The following is a 26125-nucleotide window of genomic DNA, read 5'->3' on the forward strand; positions in this document are numbered from 1 at the left end:
GTGTTATTACTTTTAAGTGCATGTGTTGTATGTAGAAAAAGAGGGCTCGGGTAGATTTAAAGCCTATCAATTTCTGAAAAGCACAGCTATTAGACTGTAATAATGAAAATGAACGGTCAAGTTTCAAACAGCAACTAAAGGACTTGTCCATCTTCTCAGTGTTGGTAATTATTTTTAGTTTCTTTTCTGGTAGCTTTATCCTGGATATTCAGTGAGGCTTACTTTGAGCTAAGTAGACATACAACTGAAGCCTTAATTTCTTTTCATTTTTTGCACTCAACCTTATCCTTTCTTGTTTGGCTTGTGAAATTCCCCCAAGCATGAGGTTGGCCGTCGTCTGAATGGGACTGTGTCCTTATCTTTTTATATCATGAAGGCTAAATTGTAGATTCTCTTGGCCAGTGGTTCTCAACCTGTGGGTCCCTAGATGTTTTGGCCTACAACTCCCAGAAATCCTAGCCAGTTTACCAGCTGTTAGGATTTCTGCGAGTTGAAGGCCAAAACATTTAGGGACCCACAGGTTGAGAACCACTGCTCTAGGCCAATAAACCTGAGTCAAGCCCAGGAGTGTGGAAATTACTTACAAGTGCCCTCTCCTTGGTCTTTGCTCTGGTATTATAGCATGGCTCCAGGGCATATAATTAAATATCATACCATTAATGTCAGAATCATCCAGCCCACTTTATTTCCAGTGCCGTAATATGATATTGTGAAAACTAGGTAAAAAAAAAAACAGATGGAAAGAGAATCAACTCATTTGAAATGAGATGCTGCAGAAGAGTTTTGAGGATGCTCTAGACCACTAAAAAAGTTAAATAAATGGGTCTCAGAGCAAAGTCTGCAGGTGCTACCATCCTTTGGACATACCATGAGACTGGGACTCATTGGAGAAGAACCATAAAGCTTTGGTAAAGTGAAAGGCAATAGAAAAAGAGGGAGACCGTACTACAGAGTTTATTCAATCAAGGAAGCCATGGTTTTGAGCTTGAAAGACTTTAGCAGGACATAGATGACCAGCTTTTGGAAGTCTACCTCATGACAAATAACACTCCAGACTGAAGAGATGTTTGGTTCCATTCCCCTTTCCCTTTCCTGCTTTATTGCTGGTAGATTTTACTAGGTAGATGCATTCTCTATGTATCAGAGGATGGAGTATAATGTCTGGAGTTAGCCGTAATGCTATTCTTAAAGATTCCACTTCTTTGAGAGTAGCTTTTGGGGGGAAATTGTGAAAAACGGAGCCATGAAACATTCTCTTTCTCCAGACATTAATGTAATTTCTTTTTTTCCCCAACACCCTTGTCAATGATCATACTCCTACTTAAATCTAATATACCCCAAGTAGAAAGTGTGTATGCCACCTTTAATTGGTTTAGTCAGTGCTGGGCATTTTAATAATTGGGAGCAGTAAACTTTAATTGATTGAGTTGTGAGTTATTGGGGCATTTATGTTTTATTTTTACAGACTGCTTTTGTCAGCGTTGCTGTAATAACTATTAAAGGTGAAAATATTCAGTGTGGACTTTTCTGTCTCACAATTATTAGTAGTTTCTGTTGGTTCAGTTTTAAGATGCCTTTCATGTTTCCTTAGGTTTTGCAAAGTGGCACATCTTATAGTTTTGAGGCAATGCAGTAATTTGACATAAATGGATTAATAGGTGAAAAGACCCAGCAGTTCACTGCATAGTACTGTGAATGTGTGGGCGTTTGAGATGTTGTGAGTAGTTAGGGCACCACTGGCCCTCTACTTCACACTCCAGAAAGTAGTTCCACTTGTTGGACTGATACCATCATCTATCGTGCAGCTCTTTTTCACTCATGCAGTTATCCACCAACTAAATATATTCCTGTATAAGTCAAGGGCAGCCTTGTGGGGCAAAATTATGGATTTGATATGACCCATGGATCGAGAGTCATGTCCCAGCATTGTCATTTTCCCACCCAGGTATTAGAAAGTGTCAGAAGCAGCACTGGGACAGAGAGGGTAGAAGGGGTGGGTACTTTTTAATGGTTTTTCAGGGACAAAGTTTTCAGCTTTCACTACTTTAGTCAAAGGTTGTTTCTTTTTTATAAGAGTTGAGGCACAGTACTTAAATTGACAGGCCAAGCTCTCAGCTTTCACCACTTTATTCAGACTTGGTTTCATTTTTGGTAAAGGTTATGGGATAGTACTTACATTGATGTAGATTTTGGGGTCAGTTTTTAAACTAAATTTCTAATTTGTGCGTAAATATATCCCTCACTTCAAAATGTGTGTCAGCTGTTTATATCTTTTTATATCCAGGCAGTCCCAAAGTTACAGACATCCGACTTACAAATGACTCATAGTTAAGAATGGGAGTGAGGCAACATGAAGTGAGATAAATCTATCCCTGAGAAGGGAAATTCAGTCCTGAAAGAGTAATCATGGGGAAAAGGTGTCTCAGCTGAGCAAAATCCAATGATCACAGGGACAGAAAGTAAGATGAAATCTTCTGAACAGGGGCAGAGACCACAGAACAAACACTACAGGGGTGTTAACCTTTCGCTGTGATCTCAAAAACTTAAAAAAAAAATTGGCTGAAGTTCCACTTAAAAATGTACCTGTCCTTCTGTTCCTATCTTTGTACTGCCATTATAGAGAAGAGCACATTTCTGCTTACCCAAGAGTATGTCTCTGTTGTGAAACAAGATAGGCTTTCTTTTGTGTATGTGATAATTTTGACCTTTTTGCAAATAGGTTGGGGAAAGACCTGTATTTACAAAGTGAATAGCTTAAAATAAATTCAGGTGAGTTATGATAGCTCTATAGTGAAAAGCGCAGAAATGCAGAGTTCCTCTCCTAAACTCTTTTACATGTTGAAATTATACTGGCCAATGTTTTATTAACATTGCTGTTCTTTGGAATTCGCATTGCGATGTGGTTTCTGTATTTCAGTAATCTGATACAACACTGTTGTTGTTGTGTTTTGTTCTTCCACCTCCCCTGACTTCCCCTCTCCCCTGATTTGCAGCATGATGTATCTCAGACCCTGCTCAAAGCAACCCTGGACAGCGTGGTGGAGGAATGTGTCAGTTTTGTAGGAGTTGATATTAACATCTGTTCAGAAATATTATTAAGGTGAGCTTTAAATATCCATATGGAGTCAGATGAGATATATCCATGTTCTCTAATCTACTATGGCTTTTCAGTGTACTTGGTGTCAACTTCAGTTACCACATCCACAGTCACGTCCCTTGTTCCATGTGCTGCAGTTGAGGTAAATTGGTCCTCTGTTCATGAGGATCCCAGCATTTGGGATCTACATGGAGAAGGGACCAATAAATAGCCCAATTGACTCCATGGGATCCTCATGGAGAAGGGACAATAAAAATAGACCAACCTATAATTAAATCTTTCTTATTTTTTGCTAGTATATGTACCCCCTTTCCCAGTGCTTTTCCTAAACCATACCTGTAGAGCCTGACGTGGCAATTTTTGGATATATTTATTGGACCAGAAGAACATTCCTGGTTGAACAGTGGTCACTCCTTTAATGTGTTTATTGTGGTGGGTAGCTTGGCCAATAGATCTACTAAGAATAAATGTGCTCTGACATGGTAACGCTTTGAAGTAAATGCTACCAATTAGATTATTGGAATTTATGTAGTAAACTGGTTATATTTGTGAGCAGAATAGGTCTTAAGAATCTTTTTAAGGCATCCTAAGACCCTAATCTGGGTTGTAGCTAAACTTAGAGAGTAGGATACTTGGGAGAGTTCAAAACAAGATGCATAAAGGATTCCTTTTAAACATGATCTTCTGCCCTACTAGGAGTGCTTTTTTCATCTAAATCAAGGTGTGCAAGACCCATGCATCTTGATATCAAATGCTTTAAGCCTGGGCCTAAGGGTCATGTGCATCATGTGTCTTGTTTTTAAATAAAAACAATGTAGTGAGCTTAGTTTTGGAATCACAACACATTCCCCAAGAGGGAATTCCCCACCTTTATGCTCTCTCCCTCTCTCTCTTTCTGTCACACATCTGTTTTATTAAAAGCATGATGTTCTCTTACATCAATTATTGTTAGTTATGTAATATGGAATTCGATATCTGTATTTGTTGATGAAGAGCTACCTCCTTTTTTTTTGCTTCTTAGGCATATTGCAGGGCTGAATGCCAACAGGGCTAAAAATATTATTGAGTGGCGAGAGAAGAATGGCCCATTTATCAATCGGGAGCAGCTCAAAGCTGTCAAAGGACTGGGCCCAAAATCCTATCAGCAATGTGCTGGCTTTATCAGGATTAATCAGGAATATATCAGAACATTTTTAAGGTAACGTATGAGCAGGTGATGTGGATGACAGGTTATACAGTTGTCTCTTCCTTTCATTCTCTGTATATTAACAGGCAAGTGAAGGTGGGAAATCCTTCACTTTCTGCTTAGGCCCCTTCTACGCTCCCATATAATCAAGATTATCAACGCAGATAATCTGCATTATCTGTTTTGAACTAGATTGTATGAGTCTACACTGCTATTTCATCTGGATTTTATATGGCAGTGTAGAAGGGGCTTTAGAGGCACACATTTGGGAGTAAAAGAAAGATTCCCAGAATGGAATGACTTGAAATCTTCTCAGTGCTTCCTTGCCTTGAGCTCATTTTCATTTTCTCCTTTGTCTTTTTAGTATTTATAAAGTTTCATCATAAAACATATCTTTGGAACATAGCTTGGAAAGCTGTCATGTTTCTGGGGCATGGAGAACTTGTCACCTTTTATATGTTTTTAGATTATAGTTGACACAATGCCTTGATTTAGCTGTGTCAGATGGAGCTTGATAGGAGTGGTAGTCCAAAACCTCCAGACATAAAAATGTTCTCACCAATACAGGACAATATAAAATATAGTAATAACACAAATAAACATTAATAACCTACCTATGTAAGTATTAAGAAATTGTAGCCATATTACAAAAGATGCCATGAGAAAAAAGTATGGAAAAATAGGAAGTGGGGGCAGTGAGAATAAAATGAAAATTCTTCTTTCTCCTTCTGCTTACTCCTATCCACAAGCTTGCTGTCACAACTTTCAGTAACCAATGGGAATTCTTCATATGTTGTGGGGTTTTTTTGTTGCTATTTTGACCTTGGCAGACTGCAGACATTCTCTCGCAAATTGGGACTTTGTGTCATAATAAACTTTCTCATCACTTCTAGTGGAAGAAACCCCAAATGACAGTTCGATTAAATTTTAAATGGAGCAGTAATGTAATAGCAACTTGATTGAACTCAGTCTGGAACTGAGCATCGGGATTCATTCTGGAGGCTGACCTAACCAGAGATCTGCAGATACTCCAAATGCCAAACCAAAGCACATAAAAAAAAATCTGCCAGCTTGCTCAAGTAGATGTGTGTTATGAGACTGTATCTTGTTTTAGGAGCAACCTTAGAGTTGATATAGAAGAAAAGGGCACACTTCTGAAACCCGTACTATAACCACTGGCCTTCAAGCGGGTCCAATTTTTGTAATATGTATAATTTTGTCTGCTAATCTAAAACTGGGCTTGTACTTCAGCACATAAAAATAAGAATATAAAGTTGAGAATAACTTTAGTACACCCATTCCTTGGGGCAGATTAACACTAAATTATCTAACAAGTGCAGCATTTTCTATGCCAGTTTTTAATCTAGAAGCCTCTAAGTGATATACAATACAATAAAATAATGAAATAACAATCTGTAAGTAGCAGTCCATTGGGAAACAATGTGATATAAGTTCAAGTATTCCTTATACAAACTGCTTGAGGCCAGAATTTTGTATTTTTCAAATTTTGAAATATTTGCATATACATAATGAGATGTTTCATATTCATCTGAAGCTTATAGACAATATTTTAAATGATTTTGTTCATGAAAGCAAGTTTGTGGTCGTGGAACCATCAGAAAGCAAAACTGTCACTACTTCATCCACTGATATAGACAATTTTGGATTTTGGAATACTTTGTGATTCTGGATAAAGGATACTCAACCTGCAATAATGTGTACTGAACTTGACTAACAGTAAATATTCATTGAAATTGATTCAGGAAAGTGAAATCTGGGCCTCCTGTTTCCAAAGTATATATCATACAATGGAACTATTGCTGAGGTATAGCCATGATGAGTGGGATAAAATGAGAGCATTGCTTCCCGCTCTGAATTTTGACTGCCAAAATGACATTTTTCTTCATTCCTCAAATTTCTAGCCTTGCTGTAACTTAAATCTTCAGTCAAGCATTTTGAAATAAAGCTTAGACATCTTTTAAAAAGGGCAGCCAGAGTTATTAAGGGAATGCGAACACAGGTGTGAACAATTTTCAGTGTCTCATTTTTCTGTGGTGCTATAAATATTTGACAAAAAGAATATTTCACTTGGATTAGGCAAAATTTTGATTTGAAGGGTCATTTTGCCCCCTTATAGCTATAACCGTAAGCTTCATTTCATTGGCATTGCTGACAGTTGAACTTAGGACCTTTGTGTCCTGTTTTGTCTTTCAAGAACAGCCTTAAGACACTGTGGTAAGTAAATGCAAACTGCTTTACTTCAACAAAACATAAAGTACAGTAAATAATGCAAAAGAAAGCAAGGAAGTCTTACTTCAGGCAAAGAAACAGGCATAAATCCAGATGCAGACTTGGGGCAGGCACACAGAGAGTGAAGGCATCAGAGTCGGTTTGTTACCAGCAAGAGCTGGCTGCACCTGCTTCGGCTTTTATAGCCCTGGGTCCCCACACAGCTGCTAGGGCAATTCCTAATTACTCAGCTGCATTTCTGGCAGCTAATCTAGCTGAATGATGTCTCTGCTCTGTTTCCTTTTGCTTCTCCCGGAATGAGGGTACTAGCAAAGTCTCCTCCTCAGACTCCAACTCACCCTCAGATTCATGAATACTTTCCTGCTCCCCTTCCTCTTCTGAAGAAGAAGAATCCCTGACACTTTGGTACATACAAATGTATTGGATGTGTATTTTATATTTAAAATATTTATTTGTCCTTCTTCCATCTGGGCTTCCAAGGGGATACTAAACAAATATTAAAACAAGTTCAAAATTAGTTTCAACCTATATGAAACAATATAGTTTGGTGGCCCACCACAATCTGGGGTAAAGCCAGATTGCTATCACTTGGGAGGTTGTTTCAAAGTAGAATGGCTGCTACAACATCCCTGTCTAGTATATTCCTCTGTTTTGGAATGAAAGTAATAATTAGTATCAATAAACAAATATTTATTTAGATATTCACTGAACTATTATAAACTATGGATCCACATTTATTTATTATTTATTTATTACATGCATTTATACCCCGCCCTTCTCCCCGAGGGGACTCAGAGCGGCTTACATTCTGCCACGAGGGCCAGCAACAAATATACTATAAAACAAAACAATTAAAACATGATAAAAAGTATACAAAAATTAAAACGCTGCAAGGCAGCGATATTGCACCATTTGAAAGGATGCTTCTGTCCATTTTTATTCCAGATATCTTTTAAGTGAAGCAAACACAATAGCTTTTGTAGGATTCAAGTAGGTCCACTATAAACCAATTTTTATAGGACTTTTAATTACAAAACACTTTTTCAGTCATAATATGAATTTTCCTTTGCTCCTTGTGATGTTAGTAGTATTTACAAAATTTTCATAGTGAATGAATTGTATATGCTCTAGCTGTACCCAGAGTGAAGGATGAAGAAAATGTGCATTTGAAAGACATTTTTAAACTATAATAACGTTTTTCTTTTTTCATTTCATGATTTTGGGCATTAGTCAAACAAGCGAGCTTGCAGCTGGGAATCCCAAAGAAGCCACAAATGAGAAACAGGGTAAAAAGAAAATTAAAGCAGCGGCAAATGTCACTTGGCAGCCAGATCCGTTGGATCAGACTTGCATCCACCCAGAATCATATAATATGGCAATGAGGTAAGCCATCATACAATGGGCCTACAGTTAGCTAATTTAGCTTTTAATTTACAGTATGGTCATTTTTCATGGATAATGGAAAATCTAGGAAGTAATACACTGAAACTCATAAGGTTTGCGCTGTGGTCTTAAGCTCTGTTCAGCATTGACTTTCTTTTATTCTCACCAGCATTTGAAATGACTTCATATACCTCATGATGTCCCTTACTGTTCAAGAGCAACCATCTATTCCCATCTGTTCGAGATCATATATATTCTGAAACCTTTATATTCACTTACACAGTGTAAGAAAAGATGCATTCAGCACTATGTATTGTCTGACTTTTACTTTGGCGTATATATGTATGGGATTACACAATAATTTATGCCCTTAAGACAGCAGTTTTTCCCTATCAAACTTTTTCCCTATCAAACCATTAAAGGCAAGACATTTCAACTGTATCAGATGGGACGATGGAAGACTTTCCCACTTTAATGCATTTACCATAATCCTTGGACCGTTCTGTTGGCAAACCTTGCTGGGATTCTAACAAAGGCCTGCATATGTAGGAAATTGGGAAAGATCCAGCAAGGGATTTTATGTCTTCTGGAAAGTAGCCTAGGCTTGGTTACTAGATTAACACCCCCTCCCTGACTTCCCATTTCCTTTTAATTAACAAGGATTCAGAGTTGCATAAAGAACAAAGCCACTAAACTTAAGAGAGGAGGAAAAGCTAAAAATCAACTCAACCTCTATGGGCAACTAAGAAGAGTTGATCTTGGTTGACCACTGGCCTTGGTGACTGGAGGATTTGGGGTGTTGTAGTCTAAAAAAGCAATGTCCCCAGACTCTGTTTCTGTGTTTTCCAATGCAGTTTGAATCTCATTGAACACATGGAAAAGATATAAAGAGCAGAGCTTGGGAATGTTACTTTTCACCAAAAGAAAATTTTCAAAGTTCTGCTTCTATACTCCTGTGTTACACAGAATTAGCACTATTGTGCCCACTACTTTACTTTTAAAGACCTTTGATTCAGAGGACCTTCACTATTTAAACAGAATCATCTCTGGAGGCCCTTTCACACTGCAGTTAGTCCTCCCATTTGCAGGTTCCACTTTTGCAGATTATTGTATTTGCAGATTGGTTTAATATGTTCTCTCTGGGAATCTCGTAAGTCCTTCAGTGTAGGTCTATTGTCAACTTCTGCCATAAAATATGGCATCTAATGGGCATCTAATTGTTGCCACTGTTGTAAGCCGCCCTGAGTCCCTTCGGGTGAAAAGGGCAGGATATAAATGTGAGAAATAAATAAAATAAATAAATAAAATAGCACTAGAAAATCTTAGAAAATCCTAGAGATAACACTTCTCTAGGTGTTTATAGGTCAACGTCCAGCAGAAGTTGATCACAGAGTTGTGCTGAAGTACCTAGAGATTCATAGAGAAGCATTTTCCCAGTTAAAAAAAATGTTTTCACTTTTGCAGAAGTCTTGTGTCCCTCCCAAGTTTACATCCTGTGGAATCCAGGGGGTTTGACGTCTGTTAAGATTCTAAAGCCCTCTGCCTCAGAAATCAAAATATCCCTCCCTTAACTGTAAAACCTAGGAATCCCATGGAATTCCAACTGAAGTGGAATTTTACTACTATCATTATGTGCTGTGGAAGGGCCCCATGTGGGTATTATGGTCACATATAAATCTGTGTCTAATGTAGTACCACTCTGAGATTAGGAATGATGAAGGGGAATTATTGAGACTGATGAACAGTTGGAATTAGGAAAATCTTGCCAATCTCTACTGCAAACCAGGCAGTGAATTGGAAAATGCCAATCTACCTTCTCCACACCTGCATCCTGAGGTGTGTCACAAAGATATAATGAGGGGTATATCTACACCAGGCATATGCAAACTTCGGCACTCTGGGTGTTTTGGAATTCAACTCCCACAATTCCTAACAGCCAAGTCTTTAAAAAGTAAGCATTTTTTATTTATCTTTTTAACAACTTTAACTTTAACTTTTAAGCAAAATTATTTCCAAATGCTGATAGCAACCTGTAGCCATTTCTTGGAGTCAATTTAAAAAACTGCAAAATAGGGACTGGAGGTTGTAACAAGAAGCCAAATTATATTTTCAACATGTGCTGTATAATTGTCTTTCTTTTTAAAAGTTCTACAACATATGTGGCAAACATGTTATGAATATAAATTATCATTTATGTATATTACTTGTTTCTCCACTTTGGAAATATGATATAGTTCTGAATTCTAATAAAGCTTATTAATGTTTTTTAACTGTTTGCAATACAAATCCATCTTGGATTTAGAAACTTCAAAAGGTGTGTGTGTGTATCAGTCAAAACACTTCCAAGGCAGCAAGCTCGATTGAGATTAGGTTAGTTTTGCTTCAGAATCATAGAAGCTTTGTGGAAATCAATAGAAAGTAATGCGACTATCTTGACCCACTGATTTAAATAGGATTAACACATCTAAGTTTTGATCCAAACTATTTTATTTTTTCTGGCATAATATGACTGTGTATTAAAATTTGGAAGGTCTGTTTAAAAAAGCCTATAGTGGCTACTGATCCTACTCTGTTAATATAGATGGACAAACTGTCCAATTTAAATTTGCATGTACCAAATAATTGCCCCAGAAATATCAGTAAAGCTTTCAATGAGTCAATTAATTATATCCATTATTATTATCATCATTTGTTGCCTTGTTATTGGTGTACTGGGTAAGGTACTGGCCAGAGAAAAATCTCAGAGAAAATGCCCATTAAAACAAGATGTTAAGCAGATTATACCTATTATTTAGCCAAATTGCAACGTCTGGTTTGTGGATTATATTTCGAGTGGATTGAGATTTTAGGAGTCTTGTGCCATGGTTTAGTATTTAGCTCTGCACATATGGGAATCTCCTTTTGCAGATCACCAAGCTCCAAGTGCCATAAATACCAGATAATCATTTTGTTCTCAGCATATATCATGACTTCCCATTATCTACTAAAATCAGATTAAAATAAAGATACATACAATAGCTATACATTACATGTAATATATAGCAGAAAATATTTGACAGAAGCTCTGAATTGATCCATGTTTTTCTCTTATTCCTGCTTTCATTTTCTTTCGATTTGACTATCTTCTCCTTTCTGGAGACAATAAGGGCCTGAGGACAGAGATCTGTCTGCTTCTCTGGCTATGGAAAACCCCTGGGTGGCAGTGGACAAGTCACACTCTCTCAGCTTTAGAGAAAAGGAAAGATAAACTGAGCAGATCTTGGCAAGAAAACCTTGTGATAGGTTTGCCTTCATGTCTCTATAAGCCAGAAAGGAAGGTACACAAGATAATGGTGTTTGGTGGTGATGGTGATGACTGTATGCTGCTTGAAATACCTTACTTTGAATTAGAGCCAGAACTTGAGAAGGTTACTGTTTTGAATCCCTAGGCATCATGACTGGAAGATGCTGGGAGTTAATGGTCTAAAAGAATCTGTACAGCTCATTAGTCTACCTAGCTAATCTATACTTGACTTTCACATCAAATTCATCAATTATAGAGGTAGCTTTATCAAGTGAGAGGTTACATGGGCAAAGTTTCTCTCTTGGACTAAGTCAGTGGTTCTCAACCTGGGGTTCCCAGATGTTTTTGGCCTTCAACTCCCAGAAATCCTAATAGCTGGCAAACTGACTGTAGAGTTGCACTTGGGGACATAAAGATAAGGAGGTGCTAATTCATATATATGCATATATCATTGTTTAATACATTTTTTCACTGTTGCAGGGGTCCTATGCCCCTAACCCCAACAAATGTAGAGGTCTGACTGTAGTTCGTCTCCAAACAGCCTACTTGAAATGTGCCATTATGAAGTATCGGTTTGGTTATTCAAAACACAAATAGAAATATGATATTTGAAGAGATGAGAAAATGGACATTTATTGTAAGTTCTATCAAGTATGGCCAGCTGGAACTTGCCCATTCACATGATCATGTTAAGTACCATATGTCAGTCAATTGTTCATCCCAACAAAAACCAAATAAAGGCAGAGAGAAGAGGAAGTTGCCTGTAATGCGGTCTGTTTTGCTTCCTTTCTTTTAGAAGGTAATATCCTTATTTTCTGGCTCCATTTTCTGTGACCTTGCAGTGTAACTCGGAGGACGTTTTGCAACATGCAAAAGCATTTCACTTTGTTCTTAGCAATGATGTTTAAAAATAGAGGTGGTCAATATGCATTACCGCTGAGATGGAGCTTTGTGTTTTAATATTGATTTCTGTTCCAAGTGCCCTCCAAGCACGTTTCTTTGAGCGAAAATGATCTATGAAATATGTAACCAGATTAAACAACCAGATTTTAGAGAAAAATGAAAATACATCACTCTGTTGACATGGAAATGACAGCTTTCCCTAAAAAGGCACAGGAAATGTCTGTGGTTCTTTGAAGAGGAGTCTGAGTTGTTTATTAATTCTGGGGTTGGTTTGATTTTTTTTTTAAATCTTGCAAAAACAACAAAAGGGTTTGTGATATCTTATAGGCTAATTTTACATGACATAAATGTTGTTTAATGGTTTGAGCATTGGATTATGACTCTGGAGACCATGATTCGAATTCCTGCTTGGCCATGAAATCCACAGGTAACCTTGCTCAAGTCATGCTTTCTCGGCTTCAGAGGAAAGCAATGGAAAACTTCTTAACAAATTTCATTAAGAAACTCTGTGATTGGTTCATTGTAGGGACACCAAAGGTTGGAAATGATTTGAAGGCACACAGCAACAGCAGCAATAGTTTTTGTGAACTACTGTTACAAAGGCATATGAAAAATAAAATGTGATTTAAGGTACAAGACTTTTTGTGGTCCATGGAATATCCCTTATCCAAAATACTTGGGATTTAAAGTGTTTTGAATTTCAGATTTTGAAATATTTGCATACACATAATGAAATACTTTATGGATGGGACCCAAGTCTAAACACGAAATTAATTTAAGTTTCATAGACACCTAGAGAGATATTTCTTTATTTATTTATTTATTACATGCATTTATACCCCACCCTTCTCCCCGAGGGGACTCAGAGAGGCTTACATTCTGCCACGAGGGCCAGCAACAAATATACTATAAAAACAAAACAATTAAAACATGATAAAAACATGATAAAAAGTATACAAAACCTTCCTCGGTCATTCACTACTGCTACAATTACAGATTTGCGACCCGATTACAACAGCCAATGAGCTTATTCGCTGAATGCCTGGGCGCAGAGCCAAGTTTTTAGTTTTTTAGGTATCTACTCTAGGAATCTGTTAGTCACCCAGTGAAGCGATTCCCCCCCCCCCCCCCCCAGCAGATTCTTCCATATCATAGAATCACCTGAAGGACCTAGAAAATTCCTAAAGATGACATATTTTATTGGTTGCAAGTCTGTAAACCTATGGGTACCAACCCTGCAGATACAGGGGTCACACTTTATGTGAACAGCTATTACATTATTTTGAAAGGGAAAACCATCCTTACAATAACTTTTTATCATTTTTGTTATGCTCTTATATTGTTCACTTTGGGGTTTTTTTAGGGATAGGTGGATTTACTTGTTTTATTCATGTTATTCAAACATAAAAGTAGTCCCAAAAGTTAAAAACGGTAATTGTGCAACTCAACCAAGTCTTTTTTAAAATTGCCAGTCTGTATCAAAACTGTCTACTTCCCCAACCAGATGATATTTCTGGACCTTTCTCTGATTGTCTGCCTGTTGAGTGGATTAAAATTTACAAGTTCAGTTTCAAATAATTCTGAGACTCCTTGTAATCTGCATCAAGATATAAAAAGTCATAAAGAAAGGACTAAAGTTATGAATCATGTTATGTGTTTCCTTTTATACTAAACCACTTAAAACAACCAGAGTGTATTATCCATATCTCATTACTTCTTCTGCATTGTTATCTGTATCCCAAATGGCTGCAATCCTGGAGTGCAAATAGTGCTCTATTAGTGTCAAGGACAGAACGCCACTAGATAAGATTCAACACAGTTTATTAAAGATACAGAACCAAAAATGCTCGTAAAAAACAAAGAGCTAGGCAAACACTCGCCTTCAATATGAAAAGTCACTCAAAAACGGTTCAAAAGATAAACCGGATTAAACAAGAGTTTAATCCGGGTTAAACCAAAAATGCTTACTTCAGCCTGGGACTTTAAACAAACAAAAGCTGGTAAACAAACATTCAATAGAACATAAATACTGGCAGCAGATTCCTCTCTGCTACTCAACAGCTGTGGTTGAGCAACTAAGTTGTTACTCCTCCGTGCAGCGGGCGAACTCCGGGTCCAAACACATCAATCAGGGTTGCAGCGGTCAGCGGGGTCTCAATCCGGTCCGAGGTCGATAGCCAGGTGCAGGCGTCTTAGGTTCCACGAAAACCTCCGATAGCCAAAGAAAGGGTCGTCCAAGATCGTAGTCAGTCAGTCAGTCAGTCAATCAGTCAGTCAGCCAGTCCAGCGTCAATTCCGAGTAGGTAAATAATGTCCGTCAAGAAGACGACGGAGGGTCCAAGCTAATAAGATTAAACACAGGTTGCACAAGAAATGCCCACACAGTTCCTCCCGCCGTCTTTGCCCAGTGTCCTTGGTAACTTACGTATTCAGCAAACGAAACACACCCGTCTTCAGGAAATTCCCAACAAGAGCCCAAGCGTTCGTCCAGATTACCTTGCCCAACGCAATTAGCCCCGGATTCAAGACCCCATTATATGCCAGTTACAACTCCTCATCGCTATCAGGTGTTACCCTAATTCCAGGTGCCTCATCATCATCATCCTCATCAGAGCTAAAACATCTTTGACTACACCCCACAGCATCCCCAGCTGTGGATCCCGTTCCATCCCTCCAGCTCGTCCACGGGTCCGATCCTGCAACCCGCCAGTCGCTTCCCATGCTATCATTACCAGGAACACCCAAATCCTCCCTCACACGAGTCCATTCCATATCATCCTCCTCTGAGCTAACCACCTCTTCCTCCATTCTCTCGGTAAAACCCTCAAAGGAGTCTTCGTCAGATGGTTCTGCAAAGATATCCCGCAGCCGTTTCCTCTCTCGCTCCTCGAGAGAGTCTGACTCTCGAGGAGTCTTACGACCACGTCTCCCAGTATTGGAGCCATAAGGCTCAACCATAACAATTAGTATGTATTTATGGTGGTGCATGTGTAAAATATTTACAAGAAAGTGTGACAATTGTGGCTACTTGGGATTGCATTTTCAACCCTGAGTACAATCAGTCTTTGTTTATGAATGTATGAAAATGTGTAAACCTCCCCTAGGAAGGATATATTATTTAGACTATTGAGTCATGGGAGTGTCTGCCTGTAGTCGTCAGTCAAGTCACATCTGCCACGTCAGTCAAGGCTTAGACAGCTGTTGCCTGTCTTTACCATTGTGGTGTGGCATTGTCCATCCATCAACACTAAGATTCAGTGGTTCCCTATCAGGGATTTAGTGGTTATTCCAATTTATGATAGTTTTCACTGCCAATATTTTAAATAATCAGGCTAAGGAAATATAGTGGACATTTTAACATCATACATGCCATGATTTATGAGCTAACAAATAGTCCGATTAAGAAATTATTTATGCCCACATCGTATTAAGTGTACCCATGGCTCCCTTTTCGTTACTGCTTGTTAAGTTATCATTCCACAACTGATTATAGGCATACAAAGTGTTTTTCTTCACTCTGGAGTTTTATACCAAGTGTGGAAAATGTGACACGTTCTCAATGTTGTTGGAATATAATTCCTATCAGCCCTAACTATTATCGCCAAGGATCGGGAATCATGGGATTTGTTGTCCAGCCACATTTAGAGAATTACATGTTTTCCATTCCTATTTTACACCAGACATTGAATGATGAAATGGGGGGGAGGCAGAATTCTGTGCAAAGTCAATAATACTTTGTCAGGATAGTTGTTGTTATTTGTGATTATTAAAAAGTCTTTTTATCCTTTTGCATCACAAACAAATATGACATGGGCCTTTCAGGATATCAGAAACACTGAGTAGTAAAAAAGTAGAACCATGGTCCCCATTTTTTAATTGAGGGACTGCTAGTGCTCTGGAAGGATGAAATGAATGAACCAACTGTTGGGAGAGAGAGAACAGAAGAAAATGTTTCAGTAGTGAGGCCCTTGGTTTTCTCAAATATATTAGGTTTTAAATAATAGATGTACCATTAATCAGGAGAATGCTTTCTAGTCAGGATGATGTGAACCACCAAACGCCTTCCATGCTCTGGCTTCTGCTGTTCACATTATTTTTCTTGTTGATTTGCCTGCTGTTACTTGAAGTTACTAGAAATGGATGCATTTTGAAAATCCTTGATTTAAAACTGACTTGTTTCAGCAGTAGACTTGCTTATATGATGATCTCCAAAAGCTTTCAGTGATGATGTAGTAGTCTACTCAACCAAGAATGAGATAACATCTTTTAGACCAACTAGTAGTTCCATTCAAAATTGCCAGCATGAGCTTTCATGAGTAACATGTGATTAGTCAAATGCAATGATCACTATTATTGTGTTCCTATTGGGAGAACACCAGGATAAACATAAATAAATAAACAAATAAAAACATGGTGCTGGTGATTATGTTCAGAGGTCAAAATGGCTTGGCTCCTCAATAATTCAAAGAGAATCCCCCCCCCCCTAAATATGCCTGTTGATGACTTAACATCTGCTGTATGTTCCTTAATATATTTACACCTGAAAAACTCTGTGCATTGGCATGGGAGAATTTTTTTCTGCAGTGTTACCTGAATTGTGAAATTCCCTCCCTTGGAGGTCCATTTGGTGCCAGTGTTGACCTCAGCTTGGTGTTTTATTACAGCTTTTTTGGGGGGGGTCTGTTGTTCTCCCTACCACCACCACCAAATGCAAATGTTTTACTCTTCTAAGTGAATTTAACTTGTTCACTTGTCTCTTATGTTTTAGTCTGCGTAAATTGTTTTGTTGTTTATTGTTTTATATTATTTTAAATAGGTTTTATTTGTAAGATGCCCAGAGTGCTCATGCAGGGCAAGATATAAATATATTACTAAGTAAGTAATAAGTAAATAAGACGGAGGCTTATTCTCAGGTTTTGGACTCCTCTTATCCAGCTAGGTTGGCAATTGGACTCTCCTGGTATGATATGTATGGTCTGTTGTTTAGGCTGGCTCTGGTTTGAGAAACTGGATCAGGGTGGGGAAAGTATAGCCCCCAATTACCCCTCAGGGGTAATTGTGACGCCTCAGGGCAGCGTGGGTACTGGGAACCAGACACAGAGGCCAATAAACAATCTAATATCTTTATTAAAGAAATAAAGGAGTCAAACAAAATAAGCAGAGTATATAGTCCAGCAGTAGTCCTTTCAGAAAAGGTCAAATATAGTCCAGTAATGTGAAAGTAGATGTCCAGTATTAGAGTTCAAAGTTTTAAATCTGATAACCGAAACACACTCAAACTTCTAGGCTGTTTGAGTGGGGATTACAGCAAGGTCAGTCAAAGAGTCCCAGGTTTCAAATCCGAGACTAGGATACAAGGCAAGGCAAAGTTAGTCGTGGTAGAGCTGAATCGCTGTCCAGGCTTGGCAGAGAGACGAGATGCAACGCCCGGTCTACTCGAGAGTAGCACGTCGCAGATACTAGAGTCGATGTGAATTCCTCAACTGACACGTTGAACACCGCAAAGACCCGCCTGCGCACAGAACTTTTATGGGACTTCAATCTCCCCTCAAACCAGGTGTCTGAACACTCTTTCCCAAGGGAAAGTGGACTAAAGTCAACAACTTGCCAGATGCAAACCTCCCGGGAAACTCTCAAGGGAACTGGCTTAATTGGCGCTTGCTTTCTCCGCTAATCTAGCGCTTTTTCTCCTATTCTGTTTCTCTGAGCGAGATGTTTCCCAAAACAATTTTCAATTAAAAGGAGCGCTCTCTGGAGAACCAGGCTCTGACTCAAGGGCTTTTGTAATTAACTGTGGGCTAGAACTGTCAACAGGGGACATCTGGAAGGGAGCAGAATCCTGCTGAATCAGCACAAACCCCATGTGATGAACCATGGGCCTTGTAGTCCTGCTCAGGACATTGTAATCCCTGATGAAGATGAAAACTTGGGTTTTTTACCTTCCCAGTCTGAACTGGATTCCTCTCAGCCAGATCCTTCCCAGGCAGATCTGGAAACCTTGCACCTGCAAGAAAGTTGTGCCCCAGAAGTATGTCAAACAACCCCAGAGCCTACTTCTCCCGTGTTCTTGCGCCGGGAGTTTTGTAAACAACAGAGAAGTTTGGATTCAGCTTCGCGCAGGAGTGCGAGGATAGCAGCTAAGAATGTTGCCAATTAACATTGGTTCTCGTGAGAATCTTTAAGGAGTTTAACATCTGGTCTCAGAGTTTAGCTTTCGTTTCTGATTCCCAGAGAACCGCTTTGGTGAGAAAGTTGGACTCTATATAGGTGTTTTGCCCGCGTAGCAACTTCGCGGAGTCAATTCGTCAGCCTACGGAGCGAGTTGTGTCTGGACAGCGCGCTCCGATTCAAGCCTCGCTTCAGCTCAAGCCTTGCCTTGCTATCCAGCCTTCGCCTTGCTTCCCAGCCTTTGTTTACCGACGGACTTTGCCTTGTTTCCCAGGACTAATCCTTGCCTTGTTTCACGGATTTTACCAAGTTATTCCACGGACCTTGTTCTTGTTCTTAGTTACCTTGTTCCACGTTCAAGCCTTGTTTCAAGTATCAAGTTATTTCCTAGCCACGCTCAAGTTTTATGGACTAAGGACCTTGTCATCTCCCCTCACTTTGCTTGGCAAAGTGAGTGTTTCGGTTATTGGATTACAACTTTGGACCTTAATATTTCTTATTGGACATTGCTTTTTTGGACTAATTCTGACCTTTCCTGAAGGGTCTAATTCTGGACTATTTTCTATACTTGTTTTTATTAACTTTATATATTCCTTCAATAAAGATATTAGTTAGATTCTGGCCTCTGTGTATGGTTATTGGTGCCTCTGCCGCCTGGGTCGTGACAGTTTGACTCCGCCACCCATAAGCACCAACTAACCGAGGCCAGGATGTCTACCGGAGCCGCGCCGGCTGGACAGCCGCTCAGCTACACCATCAGCAAGGACGAAGTGGACCGCATCCGTGACAGACTCAACGCGCAGGATGGAGAAATAAAAGGGTTGAGGGAGCGCGGAGTTCGCCTCCCGGCCATGGCGTTGCCTACCAAGTTTTCTGGAGAAGCTGCTAAGGTTCATGTTTTCCGCCGCCAATGTCAAGCTTATCTAGAGGCCCGTGATGCCGAGTTTCCCCAAGAAGACATCAAGGTGGCGTGGGTCTACAGTCTTCTAGACGGACCAGCGGCTAGCTGGGCGACGGCCCTGTTTGATCAAGCCTCCCCCCACCTAAGTTCAGCACAACGCTTCTTGGATCACCTTAAGGAGACCTGGGGAATCGAGGACAATTTGGAGGCAGCCGGTCACAAACTCCGGCGCCTCCTTCAAGGAGACAGACCCATGTCTCAGTACATAGCCGAGTTCCGCGTGCTGGCCCACAACACCGGCTGGAACGATGTAGCCCTCAGAGGACAATTTCGGGAGGGTCTCAACATTGAAATGCTGGAAGAAATCTCCAAGGTGGATCCTCCCCAGACCCTCGAGGCACTCATTGATCAATGTTTACGGGCTGAAGTCATGATTGCCAACAGGAAACAATGGGTTCGAGGCCAGGGCGGTAGAGCCGGGGCAAAACCCCCCGCTCCCGCCAGTGTTCAGCCACGTCCGGTGTGGAGACCCCCGCCGCCAACCCCATACCCCAGAGGAGGCGAGGAGGTGCCGATGCAGTTGGGCAATGTGCGTCCCAGACTAGATGCCGCCGAGAAGGCCCGTCGTCAACGCTTGAACCTCTGCTGGTACTGCGGGAACGGGGGCCACTTCGCCAGAGAGTGCCCAGCCAAAGGGAAGCCTGCCGCCCGTCTTGCGGCGGCGTCCTCCACGGAGTCGAAGGCGTCTGAGCCGACTGGCACACAGCCGGCGGGGGAAGCCAACGACCGGGTGTAGAGAGGCTCGCCAACCCGGTCAAAAAATCCATCCAAGAGCCGCCAACCGGGGTCCTGTTCCTTCTCGTGGTCACATTATGGTCAGCAAAAAGGGGACCCGTCATGATCCACGCCATGATAGACTCTGGAGCTACCAACAATTTCATCGATAGAGAGTATGCCGACTCTCTGGGATTACAATATCATGATTTCAAGAATGCCCGTGTGGTGCAAGCCATAGACGGCCGTCCCCTCAAGACGGGCCCCGTAAGCCAGTGGTCGGAACCCACCAGGATGTGGATAAGGGAACATATGGAAGAGATTTCCTTCTTTGTTACCGAGGTTCCCCATTTCCCTGTGATTTTGGGAATTCCATGGCTGACACTCCACGACCCTAACATCTCCTGGTCCAACAGAGAACTGCAGTTTGCTTCACCGTACTGCCAAAACCATTGCCTCGTAGCCAAGGTATGCCATGCCACAGACTCCGAGCCCATCATCACCTTGCCAAAGAAGTACTCCGAGTATTGGGATGTATTCAATGAGAAAGAAGCCGAAAAATTACCCCCACATAGACCTTATGACTGTGCCATTGACTTGGTGGAGGGGGCCCCGATCCCGCGAGGGCATCTCTACTCCCTGACTGAACCAGAGCAAGAAGCTCTCAGGGAATTCTTAGAGACAAACCTTCGCAAGGGGTTCATCAGACCCTCTCAATCCCCAGCCGCCTCCCCAGTGATGTTTGTGAAGAAGAAGTCAGGGGAATTACGCTTGGTGGTGGACTACAGAGCATTGAACAATATCACCAAGCGGAACAGCTATCCCCTGCCCTTAATCTCGGATCTACTGGACCGACTTCGAGGAGCCAAGGTCTACACCAAGCTGGATCTTCGGGGGGCTTATAATCTAGTTCGCATCAGAGAAGGGGACGAGTGGAAGACCGCCTTCCAGACTAAATTCGGATTATTCGAGTCCCGAGTTATGAATTTCGGTTTATGCGGAGCTCCCGCAACGTTCCAGCATTTTGTCAACGATATTTTTCAGGACTATCTAGACAGATTCTTGATAATCTACCTGGACGATTTTTTGGTGTTTTCCAGATCACAATCAGAACATGAGAACCACGTCAAAATGGTGTTGCAACGACTGCGGGATCATGGACTTTATGCCAAGCTAGAAAAATGCGCTTTTGATCTACAAGAGGTAGATTTCCTTGGCTACCGCATCTCGCCTCTAGGGCTTTCCATGGATCCAGCCAAAGTTTCAGCAGTATTGGAATGGCGGGCGCCAACTAACAAGAAAGAGGTGCAGCGTTTCTTGGGGTTCGCGAACTACTACCGCAAGTTCATTCCAGATTTTGCCCGCTGGTCCGACCCCATCACTAGCTGCATCCGTGGAAAGCAGCCTTTCCGCTGGACTGATCAAGCAGAGAAAGGGTTCCAGCAACTGAAGAAACTATTCACCTCCCAGCCAATTCTACAGCACCCAAATCCTGGAACCCCTTTTGTGGTGCAAGCGGACGCCTCTGATGTGGCAATTGGGGCTGTACTCTTACAACCGGTGGGAGATCACCTCCACCCCTGTGCCTTTTATTCTCGTCAACTAACCACACCAGAGAGGAATTACACCATTTGGGAAAAAGAACTACTGGCCATAAAGGCAGCCTTTGAAACTTGGAGACATTGGCTAGAAGGGGCCAAATTCCCCATTGAAGTCCACACTGATCATCGTAATCTAGAACATCTAAGAACTGCCCGCAAACTAAATCAGAGGCAGCAACGTTGGGCTTTATTCTTTGAACGTTTCAACTTCCAGATCCATTATGTGACCCCAGCTCAAACCAAGCAAGCAGACGCCCTGTCACGTAAACCGGAATACGCTGCAGGACGCAAGGAGACCTTTGAATCCCAACTGCTACAACCTGAGAACTTTGCCACGCTCACAGTGGGGAACACCAAATCCAGTCCCATTGGTTCAACTTCCCCTACTCCAGGACCCATCTGTGCTCAAGAAATCAGGGCTAGTCAGCAAGCAGATGCCTGGGCGCAGGACCAACTTCGCCAAGGTCTGCATTTTCCCTTTTCGCTTAAAGATGGGCTGCTCTGCTATAGAAATCATGTTTATATCCCACCCGGACCGGGCAGGGAAAAAGCGCTTCGTCTGTGTCATGACTGCAAACCAGCAGGACACTTCGGACTATTTAAAACCATGCATTTGATCCTAAGAGATTTTTGGTGGCCCAAGATCCGCAAGGATGTGGAAAAATATGTCAACACCTGCCCAGTATGCCAGCGCTCCAAGATACGAAGGGAGAAGCCCTCAGGGCTTTTGCACCCCCTTCCTACCCCATCTCGCCCATGGGAAATAATTTCCGCGGATTTCATCACTGACCTACCACCTTCCTGTGGATTCACCACGATCTTAGTGGTGGTGGACCTATTCACCAAGTTAGCCCATTTCATTCCCTGCGAAGGCCTCCCCACGGCCAAAGAAACTGCGGATCTATTTCTTCAGCATGTTTTCAGACTACATGGATTGCCCAAGAGTTTAGTCACAGACCGTGGATCTCAATTCACCTCTCGTTTTTGGAAGGCACTACAAAAACTACTGGGCATAGACTCTCGCTTATCTTCAGCTCATCATCCCCAAACAGATGGGCAAACGGAGCGCACCAATGCCACTTTGGAGCAGTATCTTCGCTGTTATGTAAACTACCAACAGGACAATTGGGCTTCTCTGTTACCACTGTCTGAGTTTGCCTACAATAATGGAGTTCAAGCTTCTACAAAAGAAACGCCGTTCTTTGCAAACTACGGTTTCCATCCACGTTTCTTTCCCCCTGTCATTGAAACTTCAGAAGTTCCCGCAGCAGAGGATTGGCTGCAGGAACTCACAGCGGTGCAACAACTTTTGCTCCAGCAACTGGACCAAGCCAAGGAGGACTATAAACGCCACGCTGACAAACACCGCCAGCCGGGCCCCGAAATCAAGGTAGGAGATCGGGTTTTTCTGTCCACTCGCTTTCTGCCCTCCCACCGCCCATGCCGGAAGTTAGATGCCCGCTTCATTGGCCCCTATCCAGTGGTGGCGCAATTAAACCCCGTGACTTTCAAACTCCAACTTCCGCGTTCAATGCGCATTCACCCAGTGTTTCACCGTTCCCTGCTCCTTCCGGCGGATGGTGTGCGTCCTGATACAGACCAACCGGCCCCCCCTCCTGTTTTGATGAATGGGGAGGAGGAGTTCGAGGTTGAGGACATTTTGGATTCTCGCTTTCATCGCCGCCGCCTACAATATCTCATTGACTGGGTGGGTTTTGGGCCTGAGGAACGCTCTTGGGAAGACGCCTCCACAGTCCATGCTCCTGATCTAACCCGTCGCTTCCATCTGACCTATCCCACCAAACCGCGACCTCGCGCCTCGGGGAGAGGACCCCAGTTTGGGAGGGGCCCTGAGGAGGGGGATAGTGTGATGAACCATGGGCCTTGTAGTCCTGCTCAGGACATTGTAATCCCTGATGAAGATGAAAACTTGGGTTTTTTACCTTCCCAGTCTGAACTGGATTCCTCTCAGCCAGATCCTTCCCAGGCAGATCTGGAAACCTTGCACCTGCAAGAAAGTTGTGCCCCAGAAGTATGTCAAACAACCCCAGAGCCTACTTCTCCCGTGTTCTTGCGCCGGGAGTTTTGTAAACAACAGAGAAGTTTGGATTCAGCTTCGCGCAGGAGTGCGAGGATAGCAGCTAAGAATGTTGCCAATTAACATTGGTTCTCGTGAGAATCTTTAAGGAGTTTAACATCTGGTCTCAGAGTTTAGCTTTCGTTTCTGATTCCCAGAGAACCGCTTTGGTGAGAAAGTTGGACTCTATATAGGTGTTTTGCCCGCGTAGCAACTTCGCGGAGTCAATTCGTCAGCCTACGGAGCGAGTTGTGTCTGGACAGCGCGCTCCGATTCAAGCCTCGCTTCAGCTCAAGCCTTGCCTTGCTATCCAGCCTTCGCCTTGCTTCCCAGCCTTTGTTTACCGACGGACTTTGCCTTGTTTCCCAGGACTAATCCTTGCCTTGTTTCACGGATTTTACCAAGTTATTCCACGGACCTTGTTCTTGTTCTTAGTTACCTTGTTCCACGTTCAAGCCTTGTTTCAAGTATCAAGTTATTTCCTAGCCACGCTCAAGTTTTATGGACTAAGGACCTTGTCATCTCCCCTCACTTTGCTTGGCAAAGTGAGTGTTTCGGTTATTGGATTACAACTTTGGACCTTAATATTTCTTATTGGACATTGCTTTTTTGGACTAATTCTGACCTTTCCTGAAGGGTCTAATTCTGGACTATTTTCTATACTTGTTTTTATTAACTTTATATATTCCTTCAATAAAGATATTAGTTAGATTCTGGCCTCTGTGTATGGTTATTGGTGCCTCTGCCGCCTGGGTCGTGACACCCCATATCTTCTTCGGTCTAATCCATAATGGCTACGGGGTCATGACTCGAGGGTCTCTGAGACACTACAAATATACTGTATTTATTCTATTCTAAGGCACACTTTTTTCACCATATAAACACCTACCAAAATTGGGTGTGTGTATGTGGGTTTTTCTGTTGTACTGAAATTAGTATATATCTTACAATTGATAGCATCTTAGAAGTGAAGAAATACAATAATTGTGGGTTTGTCTTCCTGTTTGATTTGAAAAAGAAAGTCCTTCCTAGACCAAAAATGACCCAAAGAGCATTAAAAACATGACAGACATGCCCCATTATGTTAACAAGTAAGACTTTAAGAAGCCTTGGACTCCATCCGTCTTTTAGCTTTCTGTAAAAATAAGGTGATGCATTTTCTCATCTGTTTCATAAACCAACTGAATAAGCTACTGGGTTAGTGTAACTACTTAGCCCCCCTGAACTAGGTGTTTAATGTTGCCTTATATTAGAATTTGGATTTGACACCTTAATCACTTTTTAATGTTTTTGTAATCTGTGAAATTATTAACAAAAGGTGTTTGGGTGTCTGGGTAGACATGTGTTTGCTTTTGCATCATTGGAAGAAAGTGCCAAGCTTTTCATCACAAAAAGTCCTTCTAGATGCATGATTAAAAATCCATACGTTTGAAAAATACACAAAAATAATCTATGGTGGGTTTTTAAAAATGGTCTATTGTGAAAGGGTTGTTTATTTCATTTGTTCTCTGTTCTCTCCCCTTTCTTTCTTTCTTTCTATCTTTCTTTTTACATGTAAGGTTTCTAACATTCATTGGAGGTAGCCCCAGTGAGATAGGAAAGCCAGAAATGCAGCAAAAAGTGAATGTGTTGCTTGAAAGAGAAGGGATGGAAGGAATATCAAAAAGGCTGACTACAACAGGGCAAACTCTACAAATAATCATTGATGGGTTGACACAACCTGAAGGCTTTGACATCCGAAAAGGTAAGATGTTTAGGGTGACGACTCAGTTATCGCTATGTCATTGTTTTGGTTTTTTTTTTTATGTGTAAATCCAGAGTCATTTGAAAGTGGATTAATAACTCCCTTCCTTTGTCTACGAAAGGAAATATTGTGTTACTCTGAGGAGTGTGTGAGTAGCAAGAGGTGGTTTTATAATTAAGAAATTTGAAGCCTCTCTCTAAATCATAGTCCTTCAAAGCTATAAGAAAACAATCGCTATAGATCCTGATGGGTTCATACTTCTTGGTGTTTTTTGACACAGGTGGCGATAACTAAACTGCTTGCACTGATTCTATTGATCTACCATTACCTTTGAAGATCGTTTGTAAATCGTCGTTTTTTCTGCTTGAATATTTCCTCAAGTGTGCGAGAGAAAAAGCAAATGATCACATTTGGTTATGAACAAATACCATTTTCCGGGTTTTTAACTGGGAGATTATGCTGCATCATTCTTGAGGGTTAGATGAACTGGGTCAGACAAATTAACTTGATGTAGATTTTTACTACAGGGCATTTTTAAAATTAAACTATATCTACCCCATTGTTTCCAAAAACAAGCAAGAGTCATTTGTTTTTTTTTAAAGAAAATGCAGAATAGAAAGTGGGAAGTGATATGTACCATGAACAAAGTTTGTTCCATATGTTTCTGCATATTTACATGTCAAGTTATTCTGCTCCATTTGTTTATTAATCTATTATTTTCTTTTTCAATCAGCATGGATATTTGCATATATACACTT

General features: G+C 41.2%; 1 protein-coding gene and 1 long non-coding RNA gene across 3 annotated transcripts in view; one reads left to right on the forward strand and one right to left on the reverse strand.

Moving 5' to 3' along the window:
- Positions 1–26125, forward strand: part of srbd1 (S1 RNA binding domain 1) — a 226358-nt gene that overhangs the window by 194408 nt on the left and 5825 nt on the right. For both annotated transcript variants that reach the window (XM_062971303.1, XM_062971308.1), the window contains 4 exons: positions 2994–3100; positions 4119–4295; positions 7764–7916; positions 25183–25367. In XM_062971303.1, coding sequence (XP_062827373.1) covers positions 2994–3100; positions 4119–4295; positions 7764–7916; positions 25183–25367 — 622 coding nt within the window. The remainder of the gene's footprint in view (positions 1–2993; positions 3101–4118; positions 4296–7763; positions 7917–25182; positions 25368–26125) is intronic.
- LOC134296408 (uncharacterized) lies at positions 13907–15061 on the reverse strand. The gene is made up of 2 exons (XR_010003141.1): positions 14528–15061; positions 13907–14444 (listed from the first exon to the last, which is right to left on the reverse strand). It is a non-coding gene; the product is annotated as an uncharacterized LOC134296408 (long non-coding RNA).

Source organism: Anolis carolinensis, chromosome 1 (assembly GCF_035594765.1).
Source record: "Anolis carolinensis isolate JA03-04 chromosome 1, rAnoCar3.1.pri, whole genome shotgun sequence".
NCBI lineage: Eukaryota > Metazoa > Chordata > Lepidosauria > Squamata > Dactyloidae > Anolis > Anolis carolinensis.